Raw genomic sequence first — 12,466 nt, 5'->3', positions numbered from 1 at the left:
TTTAATTTCACCACAAAAATCTGTGCAAACTACTAACCACCTTTATGTTTATTAATAATCAATAAAGTCTGATATTACACATGAAATGATCAAGATTAAAAAAGGTGGGCAATATTTCAGATGATGCATAATTATTGGTGCATTGCACAAAATGTTTTTAAAGTTCACAAGAAGGCCCAAATGTGCTGTAAAAATAAAGTTTGCACACAAATTCCCAAATCTTGTTTCTGTGAATAATTTCCCCACATTCAGGACCAGTAGCTTTTTAGAGTAGGCACTTCATCACTTTTTAAACCAGTAAGAAGGAGACATCATCTCCATGTTGAAGAGAACGCATCTTGAATTTTTCTTAGATCACTGGCTGAAAGTGAAGTATCTAATTACAGTAGAGAGCTGAAGACAGTCTAGATGTAAAGGATTTGGTGAATCTGTTGCTCCTGAGCAGAAAAAGGAGGATGTAGCCGCACCGCGCCTGGGCCCAGCCCCCGGCTCTCTCTCCTGGCAGATTCCAGTTGAAAGTTAATTGGACGGGGAGAGGTCTGAGACAGGCTGTGCTGAGGCCCATTAGTGATTCCCCTGTCGAATGCAGAGCCACGAGGATCACAGACTCACAAATAGGAGGATTAAAATAATCAATAGCCTTGACTTCCATCGACCACACACATACACACACACCGAGTAATTAGTGGACAACCTATTCAGCACTGGACTATGACACCCTCCTGAACCTTACCCCACACACACGAGCTCCACACTCCAATAGCTGTAGTGTCTAATGAGGGGAAATAGTTGTGGCTGCTTGTGAGGAAAGTGAAGAAAAGGTCAGGAAGCCACCAAACAGCCCTCTACTGCTCATGTCTGTGCTTTGTCATTTCCTCATTTCTCTGAAAATTTACAGCATGGCCAGAAGAATTATAAAAAACAAAACTTTTAATGTTTCTAAACAGCTGCTGCAAACAGATGAGATCCTACATTAGAAACTAGTGTCACCGGAAACAAACTCCTGTACAATAATTCTAATTTGGCTCAAGTCAGCAAAAAGGGCTTTTGAAGGCATGTCTTTGGTATAAACCGTAAATTCTGACAGTCAACCAATGCAAGTGTAGTTGTTTACACATTTGCTTAAGAAGTGAAAGATCATTGGTTCGATTCTGGGATACAAAAATCCCTTGGGGATTGCACCAGGAAGGGCATCTGGTGTAAAAATCAAAATTGAATGTGTGCAGCTATACGCTGTGGTGCCCCCATGTGAATAAGGGAGCAGAATAGAGCAGCTTTCTGCACTGAAGGCTCAAGCAAGACAGATATCAGCAGTAATACTGCCCTCTTGTGTCAGCAGAAACCCCCCCACAAATAAAGAAGATCAATACAGCAAAATATCTTTCACTGTATCATACTAAATCAAACAAAACAACCACATGGGTTCTCAGAAAACATTTATTTAAATGCAGCAACAAAATCTGTTTGAATTCTAAACACAGAAATCTTTTTTTCTGCCTTAGTATGACTTTAAATACACTGGTTTACCGTACAGTCAGAAACACTTTTATTCAGCCGTAGCAAGTCTTAGCAATGACACAGCAGGTTGGTGACAGTATATGTATTTTAAAGGTCTTATCTAAAAAAATTATAATAATCAGAAGTTATTGCATAATGATTTATGTTTTCTTACATGATGAAATGCTGCTGCAGGTAATATAAACCAAAATGAATAAAAGTTGGTCACACAGGTGAAAAGGCCTGGAAGCAAAACCTGGATCTTTTGTGAGGAATGTAAAGGCACTTCTTAAATTAAAGATGGAGTAATAACTCATGGAAAGAAGCTAAATGGAAAAAGGGGGTACATGAAAAAAAAAAAAAAAAAGAGAAAAAAGTGGGTTGCTCTTCGTCTTCACCCGCTCATAACCATTCTGACCAGTTCTGTAAAGGAGAAATAAAAGAGAAGTGTGAGTTTCATGGTATCAGTTTTTATAGAGACCCCCTCCAACTACAGCATGTGGAGGTAATGTCCCCTCCTCATCCGGCTTTGCTGAGCCTGGGTGGGAGATGCTGCATTTGGAGGCAGATCTCTCCACATTCTGCTCGCCCAGAGCAAAAGAAGGGTTGAAGAGGCAGGGATGAGAGAAAGAGGTGAAATCACCTCAACCTCCTATTGAGCCAAAGCAACTGGCAATCTAAGATCCAAAAAGAGCTGGTTAGAGAAGCCATCCTCGTTGTATGCTTTCCTCTAGCTGAGAAGAAGAGAAAAGCGAAGAAGGTCAAGGGAGCTACAGTCCAGTTGAGAGACGGCCAGCTACAAATTCAGTTTCCAGTAATACAGAGGAAAGAAACAGTCAGCACAGGAGCGACTCATTGCGATTCTCTTGTTAGTAGAAAAAGGGACTGGTCCACTCTCCCAAAGCTGGTGACTATACCATCTAAAAATGTAAAACATGACTATCTGAAAAGGTACATCTTATATGTGTGTTGCATCTGTGAAAAGACCAGTACCTCTGACACCAGTATAGTAAAGGCCTGTTTAATAGCACCAGTGACATGCAAACGAGATTAGAAGAGCTGCAACATAACCACACCACCACACCAGTCAGTTCGAATGCCTTCGCTTCATGGCCACCGGGCTTTTCCTGAATGAGACCAGTCTCTTCCCTGTGTGTCCACCATATCCCCATAAATATAGGGGGGAGTCATAGACACATGCAGAGGGCCATGCTGCAGGCCAGGGGCCAAGACAGAGGGCTGCAGGAGAGAGAGGGACAGAAGAGCAGGAGGCTACACATGGGTCAGAGCCTCAAGTAGAAACGAGGAAGACCACCAGGCTTTCCCACATACATCTATGGGTCAAATCTACTTAGCAACAGCGCACTGTCCCAATTTACCAATACAAACAGCGCAACTAAAGCTGACTAGCGTTAGGATGGCCTAATGCAGCTGGATTATCTGGAAACTAAAAGCAGGAAAGCCTGGAGGTGCTATCCAATGGTATACAATGCCCGTACCGGCCCTCAGCCTGACATGATGTGACGAACAAACGCTGTGGAAGAAGAACATTAACACACTGTCAGACGCTGACATTTAAACAGAGCCTCTTACAGAAGTCCATTAAACAGAAGAGGTAAGAACAGGTATTAGAAGACGCCAACATGAATGATACGGAGCCCCCTGAAGGGTCACAGGAAGGAATTTTGCAGGGTTACGTTTACGCTGAAGCACAGGAACGTTTGCATTCCTTCAGATCCATATGAACACTTGATATGTTTAATAGCACATTTATGTCTATGTGACACTTTACTTTTACCCCTTTCAAAAGGCTCAGTGAAATGAACGCCAAACTCACACATACATAACTTTAAGCTACATTCAATTGACTTTTCAGAAAATGCACAATAACTGAAGTCAGCATAGCCTACACACAATGAATGCCATGCATGAATTTTGAGATGAGTTGAGATGATGACATCCTGTTGCATTAGCTTAATTGTAGCCAGCATCCCATCTTGACCTTTTATATCATCAGCTCTCACCTTCGTAATTGATGCACCCATTTGCATCTTCGTGTCCTGCCAAGAGCGTCTCTACTTCCTCCTCTGTCATTTTCTCACCTGATAAATGGAACATAACAGAAGTAATTTAAAACTTACAAATTAAAATGTTGGAAAGATAAAAATACATTTGCAATTCCCTGGATATCAATTTGTATACCAATTTCAGGAACAATACGCTTCTGGAACTTGAAATCAATGTAAGTAGTGTGATCCCAACAGAGTCCTACATTTCCATTTGAATAGCTATTAAGAAATGATAACAATATAGCTTGCCTAACGTGGTGAGGACATGACGTAGTTCTGCTCCCATTACTGTGCCGTTGCCCTCCTTGTCAAAGACACGGAGTCCCTCCACGAAATCCTCCATCGTCCCCTGATCTTTATTCTTAGCAATGGCCTGGAACATGGGCAGGAACTGCTCGAAGTCGAGCATTTTGGTGTTCATCTCTGCAAAAAAGTAAAAATAAATAAGGCAGGCCTGTGTCAGAGAAGATTCCCTTTTGTCACTGCTGTATGTAACACCCAGTACGTTCAATCTTGTTCCCTCACCCTCAGACTTGGGGTTGCCCAGGACTTTGAGCACCTCGGCGTTAACCGGATTTTGCCCCAGGGCCCGCATGACATCTCCACACTGGCTGTAGCTGATCTTCCCATCTCCTGTCCTGTCGAACAGCAGGAATGCCTCCTTAAACTCTGCAGGACACACAGACACGTGATAAATTAAAGTATGAACATGAATTATTTAAGACGAGATGTTCATGAGTATGAGCAGAAATGATAAAGAGATAGGAAATGAACTGGAAATGAAAGCAGAAAAGCAACGGATTGGAAAAGAACAAGAGAACAAGCAGACTAAAGAAAGATCCTGATTAAGACTAAATTATAAACTTACAAGTTATCTGGCAAAACAGACAGGATGCAAAGCACCGAACTGACAAACCTGCCCAGCTTTTGTATGACACTCAACGCATGAAAATGTTAGCCAGTCTCGCTAAGATAACTGATCATATTGCGAAAACTTACACTTTACACAAATGAATCTTTGGTAAAGTGTGGTGCAAAGTAAAAAAACAACAAAAAAAACCAACAAAAAAACAAAACACCATCTGCACACCATCTGATGATACTGCAACCATCACTTCCTCAAAAACTCTTTACTACAGTTACAGTCGATTTACTGCAGTTAATGCCTGCATGTTAAGGGTTTGTGCATTTCCCACCTAAACTATTTCACAAGTTGTGTTCATTCTTAAACAAAGGTTAAAAAGACTCAAACCTGTATTAATACAAGGCATCAAAAGCAGGCAAATCTCTCTAACAGGCAGTGACGTGCTTAGTAATTTTACTAGAAAACAAATGCAACAAAAACTCAATTCAGCCAACCGCTGCAAAAATGTTAATCGAATAACAGTTTCAGTTAAGCTTCATGCTGATCTAGTATCACCTCTAACAACCTCTAATAACTTTTGGACACCCTTTTAGCTTTGATCAGACACAAAAGGCCATCTAGCACAATAGTCTTGGAGGTAGCATTTTCTTGCCAATGATCGGAGGAGCTTCATTTAACACCATCACTGTTTGGCAACTCCACATATTAATATTGTATACTACTAATGAACAGTTAATAAACCTCTGAGGCATCTAAACCTTCTTAAGCCTTTACATTAAAAAGTATTGAGCATCTTTGTTGCTGCTCAAGTGGAGTCAGCTTTATCAACTGTCAATGATCTAAAAATCAGCCATTCTAGTGTCAAACAGTGAAATAAATGCTTGCCTAAGCTCCAGCAATCAGGGAGACACGGAGCATGATTACACAACAGCAGGCAGTTTCTAATGTTATAGAAAAAAAAAAGTCCCCCCCCCCCCCCCCAAAACAAACAAACAAACAAAAAAAAAAAAGGCGTAGGCACTGTTGTGTAGTTTTTTTTCCCCCTGTTCTGAGGAATGTCTCTCTTCCTTTCTCGCCTGCGAGCACTTTTCCCAGCACCATATTTGGTTATTAGAGGAGTGGAGAGAAGGAGGAGGAGAGTGAGAGTAGCTCTGGCCTATTATGTCAGCTATGATTAAACAAACCAGCCCTAGGAAAAAAACCCATCCACCACTTTATCCAGCACCAAAAATGGGCAGAGTGGAGATGAGCTATTTGGAAGATAGCAGGCAAAGTTTATGGTACACTGACAAAAGCGGGAAAGCCTGCGCTCTAACAGAACAAGACTTGTGAGAGCAAATATGGACTCTGGCCATGATTGGCTTTTCAAAACTTCTTTCAAAATAAAATAAACCAAAATAAAACTGCAACACACATCAAGGCCGGTGAGTAGTACAACATTATGTGCAACTATGGCTGACTTTGACGTACCAAACACCAGTGCAAAGCGGCTATCGTACACATTTACGACAGACTTGGCTCCACAACCGACATGCAGATCACACCCTAAAACACTCCGAGATGGCCATCAGTTTAGTGTAAGGCGTCCCCTTTACAATGACTTACCATGAATCTGATCCAGGTTAAATTCAATCTGGAAAAGGACAAGCAGTTGCAAGTGGAAAAAAAGTGATGAAACAGTACGAAAATATAAAAAAGGAGAAACAGAAGGAAAACTTAGGTCTAAGGCCACGACTGCTACTGCTGCTGTGGCGGACGGAGGACTTAGAGCAGGATGATAGTGGAGGTACAGGGCAAAGTGTCATCTGGAAAAAGCACGAGTGAAAGAACACCAAACAGGAGAAATACGATGGACATGCCACAACACAAAAGCAAGACTCACCGAGGATTTGATCTTCTGAGAAGTCAGACTGTTTAAAAAGAAATTAGGCTACATGAAAATGGTTCCTTAAAGCTGTGCAAAGCTCGCTCGCGTTTACATCAAAGGATCTGTGAAATACTTTACAGTTATTTAGATTGCCTGAACTTGCAGATAACATTTCCCACCGTTACCACATTCACTAATGCTTAACCTAAACCCAGTCATTACATTAGTCGACAAGTCGTATAATTGTTAACTTTATCCGCCATTCAAGCTAGTGCTAGCTTATCTAAAGTTGCACTTCCGCTTGCGCCCAGCGGTCCAATTCGGATATTCAAGTTCATCTTAACATCTCTGCAAAGTTCGGCCATTTTGTTAAAAGACTGAAAATAATATCTAACTGCATAACAACTGCGGTAATGCTAAGATGTGAATGAGGGGAAAAAACCCACCATGGCTGTGTCGGCTAAGGTGTGTCCGAGACGACGGCAAACCAAAGAATGTGACGGGTCGAGTGGAAGGTGGGGTGAGAAAAACCAAGCAGGCGTACGTCATCACGCACAGGACGCAGGAACTGACGTCTCGGCAGCTGCCGCGCTCCATATATAGAAACAAAGCTGAAGGTATGGTATGTGATTTACAATACATGGATATGGAGCCTTCGTTTTATGATTAAGGTGACAAGTAAATGGAATAAACGGCTTAGGCCTTAAACCTGATTTTAGGCTAAAAGTGGATTATGATGGTCGGCCTGTCCTTTCCTTTATGGTTATGGTAACGTTATTCACAAATGTCCATTAATTAAAATATAGATTTTTTTTAAAATTTGATTTTCAGATTAGGAAGAATGATGCTATTGTGATGATGTAATGATGTAATGATGTCTGCTGCTGGGTTTGCAGGCTGTGTTTAAGCCATATTTTCTTCAAGCCATATTTTGTGGCAAGCCCTCTGTCCCGCATGCACTGTGAAGTTGGACAAACCTTGTTTCAGCTATCTACTCTGCAAATTTTTACAGGATCAACATCTTGCATGAGCATAGAATTGGAAATGAATTTTTGGCTGAGATTAAACTTAAAGGAGTTAATTATTTAAGTCGATCATTAATCAATGAGCCACTAGACCCCTTTTAAAAGAAATTATTTTAAGGATGTTATATAACAAAAAACACTTGCGTGATTGAGCTAAGGGACCTGCATTAGTGTTGTGGGTGTCTGGCCATCCAGGAAAGATGGATTTTTTGAGTATAGTAAGATCATGGACTGATGTCATATCACTTTATAGGCCAAAGACCTTTTTTTATTTCCTAGATGGCGGCCAGGCTTCTTGTCATGTCTGTGAAGTGGGTAACTTAACATGGCCCACATATCCTCACCAGCTAAATGGGGCAGTCTCACTCTATAAAACAGTGCATGCAGTGGCAACACTTAAAGCATATGAGGATGGCAGCAAAAGCTGGGGCACAAACCAAGCTAAGCTATATTACTGCACATATAAATACATTTTTTTAAATTAAGAATGATTGCCTATTCCTGCTTTTAACCTTTTAACATTACAAGCCCACATGATTTTGATTCAAATGTTTTTAACAAGTGGTCGAGGTTAACTAAATTCCTATATCCACTGAGGTTTTTATATCAGCGCGCCCCTGAAAGGACTAAAATCCCCATAAAGCAATGACATTCAAAAGTATTCAAACATCCTGCTGCAATACTGGTTTATATTTGTTTAACACATGCAAACCTTTTTAACATTAATCTTGTAATGCCAGAAGGACACAACTGGTGGCTGGGTATTTTACAGCTGACAGTTAAAGTGTAGTGTTAAACACACACTGCAGCTGGTATACACTCACTGGCCGCTTTATTTGATACATCTTACAAGTCCTGGGTTAGACCCTCCTTTTTCTTCAGAGCAGCCTTAATTCTTTGTGACATAAATTCAGAAATGTGCTGGAAACATTCCTCATTTTGACACGTCAGCAGGCATTTGCTGGAAATTTATCAGCTTCACATCCATGATGCAAATTTTCCATTTTGCTACTTACCAAAGGTACTCTGTTAGAATGATATCTGGTGACAGTGGAGGCCATTTGAGTGCAGTAAACTCACTGCCATGTCATGTCATCACTGTCTGAGATGTTCTGAGCTTTGTGATATAGTGTGTTATTCTGTTGGAATCAGCCATCAGAAGATGGATACCCTAAATAAAGGCATGATCATCTGTAATACTCAGGTAGGCTGTGGGATCCAGATTGCCAAGAAAATATCCCCCACACCATTATACCACCACCACCAGCAGCCTGAACTGTTGCTACAAAGCAGGACGGATCAGTGCTTTCACGTTATTCTGACCCTTACTGTTCAAATGTTGAGGCAGAAATCAAGACTCATCATACCAGGTGTAGTTTTTCCAATCTTGTGTTATCCAATGTTGGTGAGCCTGTGTGAATGGTAACCTCAGTTCCCTGTTCTTCTCTGGTAGGAGCGGTCTTCTGCTGCTGTGGTGATCTACATCAGGGTTCCATAGCTTTTGCATTCAGAGATGCTGTTCTACGTGCCTCGGTTGTAACAAAGGTTTGGGTAACAACCAGTCTTGCCATCCTATTGCCTCAAAGCACATTAAAAGTCTATATACTAATACTAATCACCTTGAAATTCAGCAGGTTGTGCTGACGATGTCTATAAGCCTAAATGCCTTTAGTTGCTGCCATGTGCTTGCTGATTACACATTAGCAAATAATAAATCAATAAAGTGCTCAGTGAGTGTATGCCACTGTGCCAGAATAGTGGATGCAGATAATTGTGAACAATGAAATTAATGCAAAGTAAAATAATGTCACTTTCTAAATGATCTCATGATCTTTTGACAGAAGAACTTATTGCCTTATTTAACTTTTGAGGGTAAGCTATGAAGTAAATGTTTAAAGATCTTTGGATACAATAACTGCAAAACATCAGAGAAGTATGAGAAGGTCTATTCTTTTGTTTTAATCTCATTACTTTATCTAGAAAAAAAATAAGAGTTTGCTCACTTTGAATTTCAATGGTCTTAACTTTCTTTTTGTAGAAATCACTCTTGTGTGGGTTTTGAGATACAGGCAACGAATTTGAATTATCCTTCTGATGACAGAAATAGCACATGCTGTGACAGGAAACTGTCTCTAAGGGGGCCACTCACTGACTGACAACCAGTGCTGCTGTTACTGTCCCATTTCTTTGATTAACTTAGATTCTCTCTTGGTCTTTTTAATTAGCTGCACAATTAAAAGAAGCTACTTTGCAAATAATTAGAGATATTATTTGGAATAAATTTCATAAGAGACCACTATTATGTATCTTTCACTGAGCTTTAATCTGTTTTCTAAGAGGCATTAATGACATACTGGGTGTAAAACTAGACTGGCTAGATGCGACTCATACTTTAGTCATACTTTATGAATGCCCCACATAAGCTCTGTTACAAAAATATGTACTGCAGACGACCCACTCACCTCCAAAGTACTGGGATCAAAAGGTGAATCAGAGGGACGGAGCATCCTAGGCTTTTGCTCCGGTTTTGGAGTTGCAGGAGCTGAAGGCATGCAGGGATACGGAGGACCGAGTCTGGGTTGGGTCACTGATGAGGGAGACTTCTTAATGGAGGGTTCTCTTTTTGGAGACATTCCTGATGTCCTGGTAGAGTTACACTGAGTGTCAGATCTCTGCACTAGCAGCCAGTATGGCGCTGAGAGAAAAAATTTCAAGCTATGAAGTAAGTTGGGTGTATCCTGTTGAGGAGAGGGGGGAGGAGATCAGATTTATGATGCTGATGATGCTCAGGGACTGGCAGGTGGATGAGGCAGAGGTGAATTAGTGAAGCAAAGCGTAGGAGGAGTGGAGATGAAAGTGAGGGTGTAAAATAAAGAAGGGCCAAATATAGAAATCACCATCCTCCTCTGACTTCATTTATTTGGGTCAGAAGAGTGTGTGTGTGTGAGAGGGAGAGAAGAGAGAGAGGATTGGGTGCTAGTTTGTGCTATAAATGCCTAGAAACAGATGCAAAGCATTAAAAAGCTTACATTTCCTGAACCAAGAGTCTAGAATATGCATAGTTCAGTGAATTCTGACAAGTGCATAAGATCACCAGTGTATCACGGGTCCAGCACAGGAAGACACACACATTCACAGCCACAGCATTGTCTTTGGATTCTGGAGTTCCTGCAGGAAATTCACGCAGGTACAGCGAGAAGATGTAAACTTTACAAAGAAAGGCCCCAGCTGGCAGGTCCCCTTCTGGCTGTATCATTGTACCGCTGTGCTGCCCAAGATTGTAACATTCATTCTAATTTTATGCTACGGATCACTCGAGGTTGCTAAATTTATTCTATCTTTTCATTTTAATATACATTTGGGGTTAATTCACAATAATATTCACTTAGTTGTATCTATTTTTAAGTGTAAATACCTTGTCTCGTGTCCAAAAACAGTTTTCTAGTGCAGACTCTGCCTATAAAATAACATTAAAGAATATCTAAAAGCACTCCTAAATCAAACATGCAACATACAACTTGCTTCCCATTGTGACAAAGAATCAGCTAGAAGTAGCTTTATTTTTACATTCTGATGTTGTGGTTGTAACTCCTATAATATTACATGCACTACTGTATGTGTAAGCCTCTATAGTAAAGTGTTATAGCAAGCCATCATCAAACCTCAGACCACCATGGTCCAGTTTGAAATGTGACAATGTTCAGTAGTCAAGACAACCCTTTAATCACAGCTCTGATCATCACACAAGCAGAAATGTTTTAATTTATTTCCTTTGTGTTTTCTGTGTTTTCATCAATTAATCATCTGCTGATGATTTATTGGTTGAGGCTTATTTTCAGTCAACAGCTTTGTTTTCAGATTAAGTTTCCCCCCCCCCTAAATAACAAGATATGAGTGTGTTTAGGATCAAAACGAGATCTGTGGTTTCATTAGTTCAGTTTCTTCTTAAAATGAAACTATTTCATTGTCATTTTAAAAAAATTACGGAAGCTGATTTGAAAAAGATTTTAGGATTTGATTTTTGGAACCAACCCCCCAAAATTTTACTTATACAATTAAACCAAATGATTATTATTTGATTCACCACATTTAAGTGCACATTATAAGTTTTTCCCACGGAATAAAGTTGCATAAAAATGTAAAAGATGTGGCCTTTTATCGTAATACACTACTATCTATTCAAATTTAAATTTCAATCTTGAGAGAATTAAGAATTTCAGTTGAGAAACAAATAAGTAAACCCGATGTAAACGACCTCCTGCGGCTGCCCTGCAGTACCTTCACGGCCCACCAGTAGAGCGCAATCCATACATTGGGAATCACTGAACAAACCCATCAGCCGTGAGGCGCTCTCAAAATATTTCACTAGATGTCACAATTGCACCACAGCACCATACGTACTCGACCCCATTAAACATTTGCCCTTAAATGATGATGAATGAATACAATACATCCGCTCACGCGTTTTAATGGACCTTTATGAGTGAAGTTTTTATAATAAATTATCGAACTTTCAGCTGTCAGTGTCGAAATGTTTTACAACTTCTGGTTTCGCTCTTTGCGCTCATCCAACAGTTTTTGCTCTCCGCTAGTCAGTCACATTTGGGGACAATCCATCGCACGCTCAATAGGCCTTGAAATCATCATTTATGTGTCCAGTGCGTCTAAACAATAGCGACATAAGACCCTTGCTGTGCGCCCAACGGCACTTCTGGTGCTTTATAATAGCCGATCGAACATGCAAAACTAGGGTACGAAGGAACAAAATTATCAGCCCATTATCAAAATAAAACGAAACAAGAGAAAATATAAACAAGGGAAATATTCAGATTTTTTTAAATTCACATTTTTTTTATATTCATTAGTTTATTTTTCAGCGTTAATCCTATTAATGCTTTCAGGATGCAGACCATTCACTTGCCAGCTGATTGCTGATGAGTCTGCCGAGCAGACAGCTCAGCGTCAAATAGTTTAAGAAGATTACCAGGGCTTCACGTTTTCCTCATCATTTCCAACAATAATCCACCGCAAGAGGCTAATAACTCTGAGAATACCCTATACATCTGCTTTGAAATAGATTATCAACCATAGGGAACATACAAACTCACTATTTTTGCAGTCTGAAATATTGAAAATTGACGAT

General features: G+C 40.2%; 1 protein-coding gene across 4 annotated transcripts; it reads right to left on the bottom strand.

The window, feature by feature from the left end:
- Positions 1–1,419: 1,419 nt before the first annotated feature.
- On the bottom strand, positions 1,420–9,956 carry LOC308407198 (myosin light polypeptide 6; the record flags this gene model as incomplete). 4 transcript variants are annotated; one of them, XM_080898723.1, is made up of 7 exons in its annotated part: positions 1,420–1,920; positions 2,997–3,031; positions 3,522–3,599; positions 3,816–3,989; positions 4,092–4,235; positions 6,314–6,341; positions 6,745–6,853. In XM_080898723.1, the coding sequence occupies 6 exons, from the start codon at positions 6,745–6,747 to the stop codon at positions 3,003–3,005; spliced, it is 456 nt and encodes a 151-aa protein (XP_080754849.1). In that variant the 3' UTR covers positions 1,420–1,920; positions 2,997–3,002. The 4 variants fall into 4 exon arrangements, with proteins under 4 accessions (XP_080754849.1, XP_080754846.1, XP_080754847.1 ...); XM_080898720.1 differs by lacking the exons at positions 2,997–3,031; positions 6,745–6,853 and adding an exon at positions 9,786–9,956; XM_080898721.1 differs by lacking the exons at positions 2,997–3,031; positions 6,314–6,341; positions 6,745–6,853 and adding exons at positions 6,037–6,064; positions 9,786–9,956.
- Between the last annotated feature and the right edge of the window lie 2,510 nt (positions 9,957–12,466).

The sequence above is a fragment of the Rhamphochromis sp. 'chilingali' genome (genome assembly GCF_963969265.1).
Source record: "Rhamphochromis sp. 'chilingali' genome assembly, chromosome: 12".
Classification (NCBI taxonomy): domain Eukaryota; kingdom Metazoa; phylum Chordata; class Actinopteri; order Cichliformes; family Cichlidae; genus Rhamphochromis; species Rhamphochromis sp. 'chilingali'.
The sequence above is the reverse complement of the archived record's forward strand: the minus strand, read 5'-3'. Positions and strand labels throughout refer to the sequence as shown.